At 28.4% G+C, this 19,681-nt stretch overlaps 1 protein-coding gene across 1 annotated transcript in view; it reads right to left on the reverse strand.

Annotated features, from left to right (window-relative positions):
* The window catches only part of LOC107450708 (uncharacterized), a 40,891-nt gene extending 35,967 nt beyond the window's left edge, over positions 1-4,924 (reverse strand). Inside the window, exons 1-3 of the mRNA XM_087152148.1 lie at positions 4,716-4,924; positions 4,537-4,628; positions 2,185-2,253 (exon numbers count right to left, since the gene is read on the reverse strand). Of these exons, the coding sequence (XP_087008274.1) occupies positions 2,185-2,253; positions 4,537-4,628; positions 4,716-4,764 (210 nt within the window). The 5' untranslated portion in view covers positions 4,765-4,924. The remainder of the gene's footprint in view (positions 1-2,184; positions 2,254-4,536; positions 4,629-4,715) is intronic.
* Positions 4,925-19,681: the final 14,757 nt, after the last annotated feature.

The following is a 19,681-nucleotide window of genomic DNA, read 5'->3' on the forward strand; positions in this document are numbered from 1 at the left end:
TTAAAATTAATAACATTTAAATACAAAAAATATATAGGAAAATTACACAAAGCAATAAAAATTACACAAAGCACAGATGCCGACCTGTCATTATTCTGTTCAAAAGATATTTTGTAGAAATAACAAGCAAATTGTGAATATATCATGGTCATCATTATATCATGGGATGATTATGTAGAAAGGTCCCTTGCCCAGGAGATCACCCTCAAATGCCGCTTAAAATTTTAAATTTTGCAGTTTTATTTTAATTGCTTTTACCTATGTTTTGAAAATTTTGTTAGTATTTTTGCAGTTTCTTCATATCTTAAATTGCAATTAGAAACAATACAAATTTCACAATATGAATTACTATTAATTCCTAACCTTTCATTGAGGTATTGTGCAATAAGTGGTTTTATTTTCCTTATAAAAGATTAGAACTCTGAGAAAATTTAAGGGCTTCAAATCAATACTCTAGTTCTCTTAATTTTGCCCTGTCAAATAGATTCTTTTTAAATTGCATTTTAATACGAATATATCAATTCCATATTCTAGAATTCAAAGGAATAAAATACTAACTTCATATAAAAAAATATTTATAATTTATATTCACTAATTGTGAATTACATAGCATACCTGCTAACACTCATTTATTAAAATGCAAAAAATTTACTATATATTTGTAAGAGAAATAAATTAAAATGCAGAAAATTCATGTGCTTTAAATTTTTATTCACAAATCAAAAATATAATAATAGGAATATAGAGTTTCATGAGGGGAATAGCTTAAAAAGTGGAATATAGCGTTTTAAAGAAATGGAAGAAAAATAAACTTTTTTTTTTATCCTATCAAATGCTTAACATTTTTCTATTTTGCATTAATTTATGACCTACAGCATCAAATAGGTGGAATGGCAGCAAAAATCCAAGATGTTATTGTCTGAACAAAACAGGAGAGCCAATTCTCATATCTAAATACAATGGAAAGTCCTATATCCAGAATTAGGACAATAGATTTTTCCAGATAATAGGTTTTAAAAGAAACAAACATCTAAACATGCATAAAACAAAATTTCAAATAGATGACAAATAACGTCAATTACATATGGCAACACTATCCTGCAGATTGTGTGACATTTAATTAACCAAAGAATGATTAGTATAATAAAATCAAAACTTTTAAAAATAAAAAAAACACTAGTGATGAAGATAATTTGAACTTCCTTTTTCAAAAATTAACATATGTTTTTCTCCTTTTTACCAATTTCATGTAAAGAATAATAAGGACAGATTATTATATAAAAGCTGAGCATCAAATTCTCAAAGCAACTTAATCCTATCTAATAAAAAAAATATATAACATGGAAAAGAATTGAGATTTGAGGAAAATAAAATTTTTTTTTTTTAGTGAGCTTATCGAAGCAGAATAAATATTTGAAAAGCAGCAAAGGATATATAAATATTTTTTTAATACTTTAACAGATAGCAAGCCTGTATAAAATTGATTTCATTTTTATATTTTTGAAGAGGGTAAAGATATTTGTTTATTATGATTGCTGAAAAGTGGTGGGAAAATAGATGTTTCGGCAAGCAGAAGTCAGGAAATGGAACTTTGTATTCCAGATCTAAGAAGGTACATAATTATGTATATTTTCCAAAATGCAGAAATTCAGAAAATGATATATAAATGTAGAAAACGTCAGCATAATGCAAAAGAGTTGGCAGCTGTGCTCTTGTGCTTTAAACATATTTTTAAATTAATCTTTATGAGCATATATAACTACAAAATGCACATTCCTAGAATACCTAGGTATTCTAACAAAAAAATTTGAAACACTAATTCGAAACATAATTGAAGTTGTTGTTACAAAGAGTTATAACAGAAAATGTATTGAGAATCATTTTTCAAAAAACAAATAAATATTAAAACAATTATTTTAATTTGTAAAAATATACTTTTACTGTCAATGAATTAGTACATAAATATATGTTTGATCTTAAACATGGACTTCAACAAATGATGACCCTCATTTGAGATGAATAATAATTTTATTTGAGTTAAATAATAATACATCTTCACAAATTCTACAGTCTAAAATTAAAACTATAGACATAATAGAACATCTTTTGTAATAAACCTTCTTGCTAAAGTCTAACAGTCTAAAGGAAAATAGTTAAAACACCTTATATATTAATAAGAGTTACCAAATCTATTATCTGACTTTTGCCAGGTTGAAGTAACGTCAATGCAGCTCTTGTGATATTTCCAAACACCTGTAAAAAAAATTAAAAAGTTTATTTCAAGTAATTTTAAAAAAGACTATTTTATGAACAATAATGAAATTTAAGGAAAAATCAAAATATTCTTTCTGTAAATATATACTTGACCAATCATGAATAAGAATAAGTTGTTTACATAGAGAAAAATAAGAACTTGCTTATAGACATGAAAATAAAATAATAAAAGGGTCTTTTGTGTTTTATTTAAATATTTAGAAACAGACTTTAAAAATAAGCTCTCAAAAAATATTAATAATTTAAATTTAACTGGATAGGGCATTATTTTTATAACGAGGACAACATCTTGACACTAGAGTCTAGTGACTAGACTAATTTTTATAATAGATACCATTTTTTTTTCTTCAACTTTGTTAGTGATTTTGCTTCAAAGCAAAAATGCTAACTATGTTGAAAAAATTTGTCTACCAAATATCAAATATCTATGTTTAAAATAAATTACTCTTCAGGCTTAATTTTCAACAAAAGCTAAATAAACTGTATGAAATATTCATAATCAACCACAAAAACACTTTTTTGACCATAATGCTGTTGTTTTAAAAGTAGCCTTTACTTCAATAACTCATACAAAGATGCACAAAATTCTTTGAATGTTAAAAAATAACTACTGTGAAAGAATGCCTATAAATAATTAAAAAATTATTTTAAAATTATACAACTATGAAATGATTTAAAAGAATTTACATTTTCAATAAATTGTTAAAGACATTAAGTTAGAGAAAAACATTGTTTACACATGACTGTAAAACACTCATCGAGATAAACAAAATTTTATAATTGAACTCTGAATAAATTTTGTTTCAATAGAATAAATCCACAGGTCAACTTTAGTTGCTTGGCAACAGGTTTGATACAGAGTTGGCAAGGTTTAGGACAGAATGGATCAATCACGGCTTAAACCAGGGTTCAAACCGCCCTGTCCAAAACCCTTTTGTTGAAATTATGTCACAATTTTAAAAAAATAATGTGAAAAATAAAAGGCTAATTTTTGAACAAGAAACAAAATGAAGAAAAGTTTATGTTTTGTCAAAAACATAAACATTTTATTATATTTTTATACTGCATTATTTATCCTTATGCAAAAACATAATTTATCAGTATCAAAAGCATATTTAAAGGATAAGGTATTCACTTTTGTTATTAGATGAATTGTGCAGCTTCCAAAGTTATTAATCTTTTCCTATTACATTACATTATATTATTTTCCTTTAATAATTTAAAGTAAAAGTATCAAATATTAATTGATATATGTAATTATTATGTTTACAATGGTTAAACATATAAAATTTTTACCTTTTAAAAATTTTCAAAGTTTTGGACACTTTAAGACAGTTTTAGTCAGTTTAGGACAGTTTAAGACAGTAAAACTCATGTGTCCTGTCCAAAACCACAACCCTGGTTTGATGATTTCAATCATCTGATATTTTTTAAAAAATCTTTAAATAAAATCATTTAAATTACGAAAAAAAAAATTCAGTTGAAAATCATATTATGCAAGTTTTTTATAAAGATTAGTGTGACAATAAAAACTTTTAAAGTTCCAGAAAATGACTTGAGTGATGAAAAGGGACTGAGTGTAGATAAATATTCAGTGTATTTAGGCATTAAAAGTGACCATTAAAAAATATGCAAATTTTAAATACCAGTGATGCAAAACTAAATTTGCTAAGAAGTACCTACTGAAATTATTGGTATCTAACATTGGTTTTATATCTAAGAACATTAGTAATTGTTTTTTACAGCTCCTTTAATGCATAAGTATCAGATGTACTGTACTGTCAACTGTATCAGATGATACAGTTGACAAATGGTAAGAATGTTAAATTAAAATAAATATAGCTATTTGACACACTTGTTAAGATATAATATTTATACTGCAACTTGTAGGCACATTTAATCAGAGATTAGATAGGAAAATCCAAAAAGTTCTGATTAAAGGTAAGAGATCATTTTAGAAAATGTTTCAAGAGATGTGAGCACCTAATTAGTTACAGAAATGCTAGCTTTGACGCAATTATTATTATTTCGCCTCTTTATGCTTCATTTGTCAGAACGGAAAATTAAATAAGAACAAACGGTAATTAATGAATAAAATACAAACATTAATTAGCGATACTTATTGTAATTCCGGCTTGTTTGAGTTCGCTAATGCTGATAACAAAAACATATTACTCATACAAACAATTTAAATAAAAGATATGTTAACATGTTATTTTGCAAAATCTGCTAAGTAACAACAAAACAAATAAAATTTACTACCTCAACAGAAAATTCACTATTATCGTGCTTTTCAGGAAACCACTCTAAAGCCAAGTATTTATATCTTTGCACTATAAAATCGTTTGAAGCAACTGAAAATAAATTAAACATAAAATAGACATCCAACACTTTCCAAAATACAAAAACTAAGATTTGATTTTTATTAAAATTTAACCCACATGAAGGCAATCCGAGAATTTCTAACGCTGCTTCTTTGGATAAAGTCATAGCGAAGAAGACAATTACGTTTTAGACGAACATCATTTTCACATTACCTGACAAGCAAAGATTGAAATATTTACATAATTTTACATGATGTCAAGATTGAAGATTGCGAAAGTCCAAAACAAAGCAAAATTTTACCGCACAGTTAAAGTTAAATCGCAAACCACTGAAAAACAGTTGCCGTTATTTATTTATTTTTCCAAAAATTTTCCACGGCTCTTTCCCACTAATATACATTTTGAGACTCCACACTTATACCTTATTTCTACTAACAGGTTAGGAAAGCTTAAGGGAGCATTCTCACTAAATGCAATTTGTGCATGTGAGAGCACTTACTCTAGCGCAATCGAATGCTACCTTCAACCTGCTAGTAAAAAAAGATACTATAAGGACAGGGACTGATTGAAAAGTTATTTATGGTGACTCATTTTTATTTAGCACATTGCACAGCGCGCAAAAAAAAACAATATATCACCCGGGAAATAACTTTCGTTCTAATGATCGGATTTCCACTCGTCACTCTTGTCAATCTTAATGGTTCCCGAGTGCAACTTCTAATATACTAACTAATTAGTGCTTACCATTAATTAAATTGGAAAATTAGACACGAAACAGGATTTTTTCTGAATAAACACACAGGCTCACTCACTCACATCAACCCCCCCACCTCCCCTACACACATAAATATATAATATTTAAACCAGGTTTTCGAAATTTTGTGCATTTAGCGCATATAATATCTTCAACAGTTGTCACAAATTTACTATGGCAATTTTTTGCTTAGGGTATTAAAAAAACACTATTTTCCGTTTGTAATTTATTTTCGGTCTCTCCAACTGTCTGTGCGTGAGTGTATATATATATATAAAACTCCTTTATCGACGACTACCTATTAAGTTTTATAAAACACATTTATTGAAATTCTAATTCGTCTTCCTGTTTTGAATTTAAATTTATGAATCCCTGTTTTTATTTAACATTTAGAAATTTCAAGAATGTCATTTAATAATTACTCATTCTCTCTTAAGAGCTTTGCTTATTTCACTCAGGCATTTTTTGAAAATAATTATCTATATAATAATGTGAATGGCGTACGCCACTCAGTCAGTGGGGTAGGTATAGTTTTCAGCTACCACTGTTTGAAGCGAGGTTCTATGCAATGTTCTCAGTGTTTTCAAAGTCGATTATTCTACTTACGGTTTAACGGTCAAGAAGTATAAGCATAGCATGAGGGTGGGGTACGCTTTTTGTTTTTAGAAGAGAGTTAACTTATTTTACGATTTATACATACAGTTTTATAAAAATACACATGCATATGAAAAATAAATATGCATGTATACATAAAATTTAAAATAAAAGGACCAGTTTTCTAAAAATAAAAAGTGTGCCCCCTCACACTTCTTCTATGTTAGGAAACATGTTACAAACTTTGATACAAGTGGTTTGGGTTATTCTCTCACCATCTACATGGTGAGAGAATAACCCAAACCACTCTGCCTTTCAAACCAAAATGTGATGATATAGCGCAAGCTCGGACCACTAATGTCTCCCAATCAATATAATGAATGAATGTTAGACCATTGCCGATAACTTATAGTAGTGTAGATCTGATATGATGCAACAAAGAAAACCAGAAACATATGAAATAATACCTTGAAGACAATAAATAATGATAGGGTGCTGAAAGGGTAGGATATTCTTACTTGTAAAACTTTAATTACTTTCTGACTGTAAACAGAAAATACGAAGAATACAATTTCACTGAAGTTATTTAACTAACGATAGAAAGTACGTAGAAAATTGAAGAATTGTTTTCATGCCAGACAGCTTGAACTTGTCGAAAGATATTGACCTTCTCTGCCTTTCTGAATAATGAGTTGGTAAATCCAGTTGTTCAGAAAACAAGTGACATACATTAATGAAATGTGCATTGCTTAAAAAAATAATTTAAAAATAATTGTTTTGTGGTTAAAGAGATTTTTCAAAGCTATTTTGCTAAAGAAAACAAAAACGCACCAGTTTAAGTGCCTTAGCTAATTTTTTTTCAGAATTTTTACCACATTTATTTGGTCAGACGATTATCATTTATGTCATGAATAACTCTTACAGACATCCAAACGCCCCTCTTCCAATCCTTACAGTATACTCGTTTACCTTACCGTTTTCTCCTCTTTTTTGCAACTCTTCTGGTGCAGTTTCATTTTCGAGGCACTTGTAGACCATTTAGCAATATTAAACTTCATGCCCTTAATGCTTCTATCAATATTGGCAAAGGCACAGGCATTTAACATAGACCATAATGCTAATGTAACCTTAACTACATCAAGAAAACCAGACGCGTTATAAAATTTAGAATTAAGGAATAATTGTAATTTTGAATTGAATTACTTATAGTGTATATTGCTCAATTTCACTTAGCAGATTTTGATTCTTTGGGAAGCGTTCAAATATTATGTAAGTGTTGTTTTGAAAATTTTGATTTCTCCCCTCTTGTCAGCAAAAGAATCGTACTTCCCCTACTTACGCGATAAAATCTTAAAAACCCTTGGTTTTTCATTAACTTAGAACTGAAATATTTCTGTAAAAAATCAGTTCGTAGCTCATTTTAGAAGTTTGCAATAGTGTTAAATTCTTAGAAAGTTTCTAGTCTAATATTCTTTGTATATTTTGTGTTTACCTACAGTGGTTAAAATTTTTAATCTTTGAAACTACTAGAAATTTTGTCCAATTTTTTATTTCTGAAAACTTAAGCTTCAAATTTGAAATAAAAAGTTAAATAAAAATTTTTTCCATTTTTAAAGAATTTTTGAAAATGTGGTTTTATTGTGATACGTAAGCAAAGAAATTCAACAATTAAACTCCTCTTTAAATGCAGCCTTCCAGAGAGTTTAAAACTAACCTTGTAGTATTTGTTCCTTCTAACAGCAAATGCTAAGAGACTCTGTTTGGTAAATTGCGTTTTTTTTATCCCTTTTTTGCAAATAAATTCTTCATGCAATTTATAGCAGATGCTTATTTTAATGCATGGGTATGGGTATTGTAGTCTATCCAAACTACGCAAACATTTTCAAATTTGAAAATAAAAATTTAAAATTTTTAATATTGATATCAAATGCATCGCAATACAAAAGTGCATCAATTATGAGAATATCATGGACAACAGTAGATAAAGATTGCGAAATTTTCGCTATCACTACTTGTATCACTACTTGCATGATCTTTATAGATAATTTAAATCTCTGATAATATACACAATGATAGTTATTGAATATGATATTGTGAATCTTAAGAAATTTTATTTGTGGTAACTAATTCAAAAATAATATGAATTAGTAAAATTGCAAAATATCCCTAATGTTAAACCTTAACCATTGTGATATTAAAATTCAGATTTTATCGGTAAAAGTTACTGATGCTGATGTTGGCGACAAATCGGAAAAAGCAGTTGACACACTGTTCTTATAGCCGATAAATACCTTAAAAGCTTTTAACTCGTTTACCATTAGTTCGAATTTAAAACTTCATTAAAATCTTGACCCTTTACTCAGTTAAGACACTGGTGTCCCTTATTTTATCTAACTTTAATTTCAAGTGAAAATATATTGGTGTTTTTTTATTATAAAAAGTCTAGTAATTAAGATTCTGTTAGATTATGAGAATTTGTGCTAAAAAAAATCTAAAAAAAGTAGTTCAAATTAGGTTTCCAATTCGAAAATTAATAATTAATGGATATTGTTAATGGAAATTTCCAGGATTGCTTCTCTTTGATCTAAAGTGCAAATTTGAAAAATTGTTTAGAAGCCCTGTATGGAAGATTTTACCTTTAGCGCAAAATTGGACGCCAGTGTCTCCTTATTTTTTCAAACCGAAAATAATTAATGCCAAATATAATAAATATTTCTTGATGAAAGTTTCAAATTTTACACAACTGTTATAGCCACAGACCTTGATAACATTTATTTTATGCAGAATTATTATTGCAGAGGTAGAAAAATAGTTTTTGATCGAACAAAAACATCAACTAACCATTTCTGAAGTCTTTCAGTTCTGAATAAAATGCTTTATTCTATTTTGCGTACATTTGGACCTGGTAATGTTCACTTCAAAGATTTATTTTCAGGAAAAAATGAAGAAAATATTCAATAGAACGTGGAACATGAAGCGCTTTGCATTGAAATATCAATTGTGTTAAATTATCCGTAATTTAAATGCAAATAATAACTTGTGTAAAATTTTAAATTTAATTTTAGTTTATAAAAATGTAATTGGTGAGATTCTTAATGCATGAAAATCATTCAATAAAAAAATCATTCAAAGGAATAAATATCGAATTGATATTTGTTTGAAAAAAAGCAAACGATTTTAAATCAAACGTGAACTACAGCTGCAGTCATTTTTTAACCGTTAGCATTTTTTTTTCTTTCAGTGAGTGGCTCAAATTAAGGAAGTTCATACCGCACTTTAATTCTATCACTTAAAATTTAACCTATAATCGTCCGAAAAAGATATGCTACAAAATTAAAATTCATCGATTTGTGTTGAATCGGTTGAAAACGATTATATATGCTTGTGCTTTATGAAAGCTTTGTTCTACCAAAGAACTTCGCGCAATAATCTTTGGTTCTACTTTTATTAAATGTTTGTTTCATGTTGATTTTTGATGTTTATTTGCTTAGCTGTATTATTTGGTAAAGAAGGACGAACGACTGGATACTCAATGTCAGATCTTTAAAAAATGTAGCCCCTTTTGACATTATTTGTGTGAATAGATAAACAAAGAACTCATATGATAATGTAGCAACTATGATGTCAATAAATTTTGAATATTTCAAAAATATGACCACTTTTGTTGAATCTTCTATTTAAACTCGGAAAAGTTTTCATACTTTTATGGTTTGGTTAATAGCCATTGCATTTCAAGTTTCTGATTTTAAGAAGTTTTGAGCTTTCGGGTAGTGATTATTTCATAAACCGAAGATTTTTTCTCAACTTCGTAAATTCCGTTTTGTTTGATCACGCAACAAAAAGAGAATAATGATATAAAACAGGTGAGTTCTACTTATTTTGTTTTCTTTGCTTTTAAGCTCTTATATTAGAGGGTTCATTAGAAATTTGTGATTTAAGGTCAAGAAGAATAAGTTGGTGTTTTTAAGATTGATGATTAAAGAAAACTGATATATGTTTTGATCTCATTTTCGATTTTTTTTAAAGTCTATTTAATTTCTTTGTTTAAAGGTTCTTTTGTTTTCGAATATTTTTTGTGTGCTTGTTTTCGATTACGAAGTTAATGTTATTTCATTTTGATCACATTTTTGTAAAGTTTTTCTCTATTTTTATAATGCCAATCACCAATAATTTTTTATGGTTTTTATTTTCTAATTGAAATGAATAATTTTGTGAAGTAATTAATTTTTCTGAACAAATTTTTTTAATATTTTCGATTTTTTTTTCGTTAAATACATAAATTTTTGAACAGTTAAGAAATTAAAATATTTTAAGTTTTATTCTAATTCAAATCTTGTTTTTTTTCATACCAAAAGTATACTGGGTCCTTCCAAAATAATTTTAATGGTTGAATGGTTCAATTTACAATTCTCTCTATACACAATTGCGTATTTAATATTATTATAAATAAATAAATTTTTAGCATTATCATTACTGATTTTTCAAAATGAACTATGCTTATTAGTATGTAGTTATTGAAATCTAAACCTTATAGATCTGATTTTTAAATATTCCGTGCCAATCTCTCCCTGTAAACACAAATAACTGTTTGAAATCTGAATCTTTTTACAAGTAGTTTTTAGAAGAAAAAAAATTTATAGCGCTTCATAAAGACTAAATTTATTAAAATTTATTAGTATTTTCTTATTTCCAATCTAAATCATAATGTTTAGTGATGCTCTGGTAAGCGACGTAGTATATTTGAGCAATAAATATGTGAAGCAGCAATTAAAGTAATTGAAAATAAAAGAAAAATAATTTCCAAAGTTTAAACCCTACGTATTAATTCCTAAAATGAGTTAAGGTTGGAATGTTTTTAAATAAAGTATGTGCACAGAATGATTAAAAAATAAAATTTTAAAATTAGTTATGCAATGATTTCAATATCCACCCCAGTAACGCCGTTACGAGATTGCACTGAAAATGCAAAAGTCACGGGGATATAGTCACATGGGACTTCGGTGACATCGATGTATGGGTCTAAAAAGATAACTATATCGGCATTTGGTGACATCACATTTTGACGTCACCCAGACGTCAACGTGTGACCACAATGGGGCTTTAAATTGTGTCTTTGACTTTACCGCGTGACAAAATTGCGACAAATTCTAATTTAACAGGGTCATAGTGGGATGAAACTGTGCCTCAACAGGTTCTCCGTGGGACAAATATGGGATTTATTCACGTCAAAACTGGGACACCATGTGACGAAGATATGACATATTCACGTCTTATCTCCGTGATGAAACGTGAATCGTTATGGGAGACAACGCCACAATGAGTTATATCACAATCTCCTTGCGACTAAATTTCAACGCATCTTTGTCACACGGTGAGGTTACTGCCACAATTATATGTCACATTGTGGTCACGTGCTGACGTCTGGGTGACGTCAAAATTTGACGTCTCCAAAGGCGGACATTGTAACCTTCAAAAATCCACGCATCCATGTGCAGAGGTCTTAATTTACTTCTCAAATGAGTCTGAGTAGCTGTCGCATTTTTGTTTGATTTTTTCTCCCTGTATGTTCTGTTCTGTGTCTAGTTAATAAAAATATGTATAAACTATTTTAGCACAATAAATAAATTTTTTTCGAAGCTGCATATATATATATATATATATATATATATATATATATATATATATATATATATATATATATATATATATATATATATATATATATATATATATATATATATATATATATATATATATATATATATATATATATGTGTGTGTGTGTGTGCTTTATTTCATAATCGGTGTTGATCAGCCGAGACAATTCTGAATTTACGACTTTCAATGTTCAACTCAGTAGCTTTGTAGCTTTGAACCCAACCAAGAAAACAAGGGAGCTCCTGGATCCAGTATTGAAACAAAATAGCCTTCGTGGTGGAGGACTTTTTGATATACCTAACCAGCATTTACGTTACACGGAGATGAAAAACACAAAAATTCTTTCAACTTTAACCCGACGGTAAGGTTTTCCAACTAATGATCCGTCTACTATTGAGGCTATTTTATATCATCACCGTGGTCGGAGTGAGGCGGGAGCAAAATTTTTATTAACCAGCCACTGTGGCTAAGATATTGAGTATTGCAAAAAAGTTGTCTAAAGACACATAGCAACGAATTTAACAATAGATATTATGAAGGCCGCATCCCAGTCAAAAACGACTTACTGATAATGACCTATATGTTTTAAAAGATGCATTTTCATTACAGTTTAATTAATGAAAACCTTTCTTTATTCTAATATTATAGTTTGGTCATTTAAGATAAGAATTCAAAATAATAACTAAATATTTCTAAAAATTGAGTATATTTCCAGCGTAGAAAATTACTGTATCTCTCAGCGTCATTTCATACAATTTGAACATTAACTCCACTTAGTTATATTTGAGCATTGACTAAGCGTAAAAAATCACAGTTAAGGTTTTGTTAGACATAAAAATTTAAAAAAAAATTTTTTTTTTGGTTAAGTTTCGATGTGGCCGAAATAGGAACTTGATCTTGTATTTTATAAACGCTGAAAATGGTTATCATTTGTTGAACATTAGAATTTTATTTTGTTTTATTTTTATTCTTTTGTAAACAATTTTTTTAGTAATTACTGAAATATTTTTTTTAATGTCTGCTTTTAAATTTGATTGGTTTATAACGTTAAAAAAATTTCAATTTATTATTAGGGAAGATCATAAAATATCTTAAAAAATTTTTTGCTTTGGCACAAAAAATCTGGTGAAGGGGATAACAGCATAACAGATGTATGCATCCAATCAGTAATAACGTTTTGCAAAACACCTAAAACTGTGGTAATCAGGGCTAAAAAGAATACAAGGGCTAGTTCACTCCGCTCTTAGAGCTGAAGCTACGATTTCCCTCCTCATGACGTCACTGTGTCCACAGATCTCGGAGATCGCAAGCAAGATATGATAACTTTGCATCTTTCTCCTTGTAAAAATAAGTTAGACTTTTTCTGGTTATTAGCCTTCAAACTTTACGTAATTAACACATTATTTCCGTTCATAAACATAGTTCAAAAAAAACTTTCTTGGTTATTATATTAAAAAAAATACCATTTTAAACTTATAAAAATGTTTTGCTAGTTGGTGAAAATGACACGATAAATACTTTATTTTAAAAAGTTCAGTTTTAACTTTAACTATTAGGAAAAATGAAGGCATATATCGACACTTTTTTTATCTACATATCTTTTTATAAAGATAAGTTAAGTTAAATTTAGAATCCCTGATTTTAAAATATGTCGTTAATAGCAATTTGTTCATACTTAATCATTAGGAAACATCAACCTTAAACGCTAATTACTGAAACAAAATAATAATTTAGGTTCATAATGACATTAGAAATTTTACAATTGTTTATAGACATTTAAATTTACGATGATATAATTTATAGATATTTAAATTGAAGAGAATATAATTTTTAAAAAAAATCATAAATATTTAGAATAACTACATTAAAAAATATGTTATGAAATTAGGAGAATTTCAACTATATACTATATATTTTATTTATACTTTTTATTTACATTTTAATTTTCTTTGACTTTATCTATTTTTTAATTCTTTTCACCTGCCTTTCTTTATGAAGTAACGAGGCGGTTTCTATTTAGATAATGAATTTTTATAAAAGTTCTTTACGACAGAATAAACGTATTGCTGTTTTATATTAACTGTGTCATTTCGGAATCCATTCTTTACATAGTTGTTCATTTACTTTAGGGAACACGCGAAAAATTATACTTTTTCCTTTTGTTTTTTTATCAGAATTTTTGCAAGTTGCAATCGCGCAAACTGGCATTTCGATAATAGTTTTAAATTCTTGTAAATTCACTGCAAAAACTGAGGAAAGTCATTATAGAAAATAATAAATGTATTAGAATATCTCGCAAAAAGAAATGATCCAATATTAGTTAGAGCTAGTAAGGCCAAACGCTCCGTTCTTGAAGTAAAAGTGCGAGCTTTGCGCCAAAGTGACGTCACAAGAGTGACGTCGGAGGATCGGCGCGGCAAGAGATACTTCAAAGGAGTGAACCAGCCCTTCTATTCTCTTTAGCCCTGGTGGTAATGACTGGTAAAGTTTTTAGATCAATTTATACTGATACAATGGCAGGTAATCAAGATTTAAATCAGTTGGAAGACAGTGTTATTAATCGGTGGACGAAAGACGGGATATACCATCTCCATATTCGGGTTAAAAGCTAAATCTAATTTCTAAAGGCTCCATTTTCTAAAGGTAGCATGAACATTGAGATGTCGGTAAAACATTTAATCCCCAACAATGTTTCTGCTGGAAATAGATTGTTAAATATCTTAAGCTTAATCTTTCACCTGAACTTCTAAACCGATCATTTAAATCCATTTACGTATACTTTGCATTCGGGCGGACTTGGACAGTACCAATAGGACAATTCAATGACTATTGGATACCTAAATCCTGAGACAGGAACATTATTGGAATACTTAGAACCAGGTAATCAGAAGAGATGTCCTCAACCTCATGTTCCTGTGGATTCGTGAATTATCTTTTAAGTATCACGGGGAGAGAGATCGAATAGTCTCCATTATATCTTCATATTATAGTCGAGTCTGTGTCACACCACTTAGCGTCACTTTTGCGTGCTTGCATGGAGACTCCTTCATTTCTTTATTTGAATTTAGTTTGAATTTATATATTTGAATTTTTTTTTTGCATAATATAATTTTTTATACCACTTTATTGTCCGGGCACTTAGATTACATGTAAGAAAAGTTGTCAATTTTTTTAAAAAATGCTGACGTTTATCGGCAATACTATTGTTACATTTCTAACAAAGATTAAAATTGACTGAACAACACAGAATCAAATAAATGGTCGCTTCATTACGAAGTAGACCCGCAAGGGACTGATCGTACGGACAAGGCTCCCAGTAGAAAACCGAAGTCAGGCGTCACTGGCTGCGGTCAGTAAGCGGGTCAGCATGTCTCACGCCACCCAGTCACAATTGGTACCAGGGTACCTGACCGGGTAGCTGTTTGGCAGCTGACAAAGACCGTCAGTCTCAAACCGCCATCACTCGTCTCCGCTGTGGACACCTGAAATCACTGAGGCACTCTGGATGAGAAAAGTGTTTCGCCCTCTGTACCAAGTGCTCTTCGGCCCAGGCATCCCTTGAATATCTACTAGACTGCCTCAGTCTTTTAAAACAAGACCTTATAGAAAGACCCTTACTTGTTCTAGACTTTTTGAAGGTGAACAAACTCATGTACCTTGTCTGGCCAGGTTAGAATTGGGGAATTGAAAGAAGAAGAAGAAAGTAAACGGGTGGGTAACCAATTTGATCAGCTTGCGTAGGGATCGAGGGTGCGCGTTATCGGTCCTCGTTAAACTGTTCTACCGTAAAGTGTTCGACTTCGCTCGCAGGTCGTCCCGGATCATCCTTAGGGATCCTTCCCAGATCGTCGCCAATAGCCCATTGTGCAGCTCTAGTTTGACGTTAATAATGTACCTACCTATCTTTTATTACTGAGTAACGCAACTAATTCTTTCTACCTCCTTATTAGAGCTCATTTTCACTGTATACGGATAGATCAAAGCCAAACATTGTAGCAATAAGTTCTCAATTAATTTATTTCTTCCAAATGTAGAACCTTGATCAGTGCAATGTAATCGTATCAACCGAACCGAATGTAGAGAGAATAGTTCCTTAGTGTCGCTGTAGTTGCCAATCAAATTGTTTTGTTATGTTTAGCATGATTACAGTATTTTTTTTTAAAGTTTTGGAAACAAGATTATTGCATTAAAGTTATTTGGTAAGAAACACATTTGTATTTAGGGAAAAATTAAAAAAATGGCCGAGTTGAGTCGAAATTAGACATTGGTGTTCTCACCTTACTGGTTATCGATAGGACTGGACCAGAATTATGAGACCATGAACTGACAAAAAGTCTAAAACGAGATTTCTTACAGTGCACAACGCTTGATGAAGGGGAGGAGGAGAGTCTCTTGACAAAGGGAAAAAATTTCCACCTTCTGTCATCTTGGAAAATAATAATAGATTATTTAATAGGAACATATGCATTTCTCCCGTTTACGACGAAGAAATTCCTTATTTTGACCTTTGAGGAAACTTTTCTATTGAAACAAGTTTTGAAATTTCCTAAAGGAGACAAGTTTTAAGCACTGGACAGTTTTTAAGGCAACTGCTACTCTTAAAACTCATTCGCGACTTCTTTCTCAGTGAAGAAATTTCAATTTTCTTTGAATAATTTGGAAAAATTCGATTTTTTTATAATCAAACGTAAAATACAAAATTTTAAACAAAAGTGAAGAAACGATATTTCTTAATGAGATAAAAGATAATTAAACATTCCCTTCCGAGCTAGTCATTTGTTAATTTTTTTTAAAAATTTTACAGTAAATACTATCGTTATGTAAGTATATGTGTGAGTGCGGATTAGCCTATTTGTAAGGCGATAGTTAGAAAATACTGATTGTTCAAGAGTAACAGTAAACAGTGCACAGGCGTCGTAACTACACGAGTAACTATGGCGACTGCTGATTTTTTTTTAGAATTATTTTTTTCATTTTAATTTTATTATGCATGGAGTTTATTTTTGAGATATAGAACCAGAAAGATGCTTCTCTAGTTGTAAATAAAAGAGAATTTCATCATTTGAACGAAATTTTTATCATTATTCTTCTAATTAAGAATCAAAAATTATAGCATACAGTTCACTGATCAAATTTGAAATGGCCATAAAATATTTATCTACAGGTGCCATTAAATTCTATGATCTTAGATTTAGTGTTTTATTATTCAACCTAAATGTCTTTAGCTGTTTTATTGATTTATACGAATTTTGGTTAATACGAAAAGATTATTTCTATCTTTCAACTTCGTCTTAACGAAGTTCGTGGAACTCCGTGTCATGGTGAGTGGCAATCCTTCAAGTCTTGTTCCAGCTTTTAGCATTTTATTTGCTTAAACATGGAATTATTTCATCATGAGATAGTTTGTTACTCCATATCATTTGAATTATTGAAAACACAACACAAAAAAAAAACACAATTTTTAATAAATCAAAATTTTTATTTTCAATAGAATAAAAATATATTAATGAAATAAAAATGCATTAATAAAGATATTATTCCTAAGTATTAATACATTTTATTATGCAGACTTACTCATAATTAATAAATTACTATTGAATTGAAGATTTATTAATTGATATACTTAATAAATCTTCAAACTCTGAGTGCGAAAAAGAATATATATTTTTTAAAAAGAATTAGGTTGAGTTCTAGAAAAGCACATGTATTCTTTCTCAACTTTTCAACTATTCGAAATACTGAAACTGTAAGGGGCTGAATTTTAACAAATATTCTATGGCTAAATTTATTACATTAAGCAGACGATTTTACTTTCTCTGTGTTTAATAACTGTTAAAGAACTTTTAATCTTCGCATAAAACAAGCTTTTAATCTTCCCATAAAATGGACTTAGCAATATTTTGTGTGCAATAAGATAGTTAATGAATAAAGTAAGAACTTGTAAGAAATTTTTTTTTAAAAATATTGACGTTACTTAATTTTATTAAAGAAGGCGTGATTTTTTTAAAGCATGTTGTATTGAGATTTTAGCCATTTTTTTGAAATATAGCCTATCATTTGTGACAAAAGAGTTCAAAAAACAGTAATACAATATTTATCGTTATATATTTATAAGCCTTTTTTTAATTATACTCTCATTGCTTGTAGAATAAACTTAATATTCCTTATAGGGCTCTTTTAAACACATACACACACACACACACATATATATATATATATATATATATATATATATATATATATATATATATATATATATATATATATATATATATATATATATATATATATATTGTTGAGCTAATAAAAGAAAACAAAACAGCTGGTAGTATATGAATTAACTGGACATTTTATTGAAAGTGTAGGTAAGTATAAGCAAAGGTTAAGTAATGAAAGTATAGGTAAAGTAATGAAATAATTACCAGTTTAATGTTTATAAGAATACTTTCAAAGCTGGAAAATAGATTTTAAGTATGTTTAAAAAATTATGCTTCCAACTTTTCTTTAAAACAATTATTAATTGTGAGAAATATAATGATGAATAAATTTTTAAAAAGCTTGCTGACTATGAATAACCTTAGAATTGGTTTTCATTGCATGAGAAACTATTATTAGCGAAAGATAAGTAAGGAAATAATAAATTTAATGCATACCAGAGTATTTTTAAAATTGAAATAGGTTTTTTAAAGGTTTTGAGAAAATTTTGCAACTAAATCTGTGATATGTTTAAGACACGTTATAACAATTATACAGTATTGTGACTAACATCATGACATTTTTGCAGTCTAAGAACAACTTTAGCATTTGACTTCATTGCATGAAAAACTATTAACTCTTTGACGTTGAATTTTTATTAAACATATTTTTCGAAATTTTTCATTATTTTCTGTTTTTATATCAAAATAAGTTTAAAAAATATTATATTTAGCACTTTAATTATTTATGGTTATAAAATACAGCATGAAGTACCGGTGTCTTTTTCTGAGTTAAAGGTGAAATCTTCCAAACAATAATTTTTCAAATTTGCACTTATTTTCAACTGTGAGGAAAATTTTTTTAGTTTACAAAATCAATTACTGATGAATTTTTGAATATGAATAAATATAAAATTTCTGACTACTTTTTTTGGGATATTATATTTTAGTATAAATATATTTCCGATAATCCAGCCAATTTTCCTTAGTAACAGCAACTATTAGACTGTTTTTGTAACAAAAAAGTACCAAAGTATATTTTTGCTTGTAATTAGTGAGATATAAAAATATATATTAGAGGGACACCGGTGTCCTACCTGCGTGAAAGGGTTAATGCTGAAAATAATTATTGAACGAATTATTATTTTAATGGATAGTAAACTATCTTTTAAACTGAAATCGCTTACTTATATTATATTATATTGAAAATAAAATTAATAAATAAAAATTGAATTAATTATTAAATTAAAGAAAATTTTATTCTTTTGAAAGAAATTTCATGACAAAGGAGTAAATTCAAACACTTTCATAGGCTATGACTAACATTTGCATTTAATTTTATTACCTGGAAAAATATTTATGTCAAAAATAATTAGTGAAATATTATTTGTTTTGTACATTAAAATAATTTTTAAATTAAGACAATATTAACTAAGTTTAACGAATAACATTATGCAATCAAGAGTTTTTTTATATATTTGCTTCTTTTACACACAGTAATCATTAGCAGTTAATTTTAATGTATAAGAAATTATTAATATTGCATAATAATTAATTACATCGTACAAAAAAAAATTTCGGATACAGAATACATATTAAATAATTGTTAAAATTAGAATTAAAATTTTCTTAAGAATTTTTTAATGAATACTAAATCAATGTGTTCATAGAAAACTAAACTCTATTTTTTTATATTCTTTTTGATTTTTTTTTCATCTTTTCCAAAGTTTTTCTGCTTTAGATGCAGGAATTGCAATATTTTCTTATTTTTTTGTAAAAGGTTAAGGACTCGTATTATATTATAAACTCCGTAACTGGAAATTATTTTAATTCTGAAATATAATAGTATAATATAAAACTTTCTTTAACAAAGTGAAATAATA

The sequence above is a fragment of the Parasteatoda tepidariorum genome, chromosome 9 (assembly GCF_982258835.1).
Source record: "Parasteatoda tepidariorum strain Cologne lab strain chromosome 9, Ptep-v5.0, whole genome shotgun sequence".
Taxonomy (NCBI): Eukaryota; Metazoa; Arthropoda; class Arachnida; order Araneae; family Theridiidae; genus Parasteatoda; species Parasteatoda tepidariorum.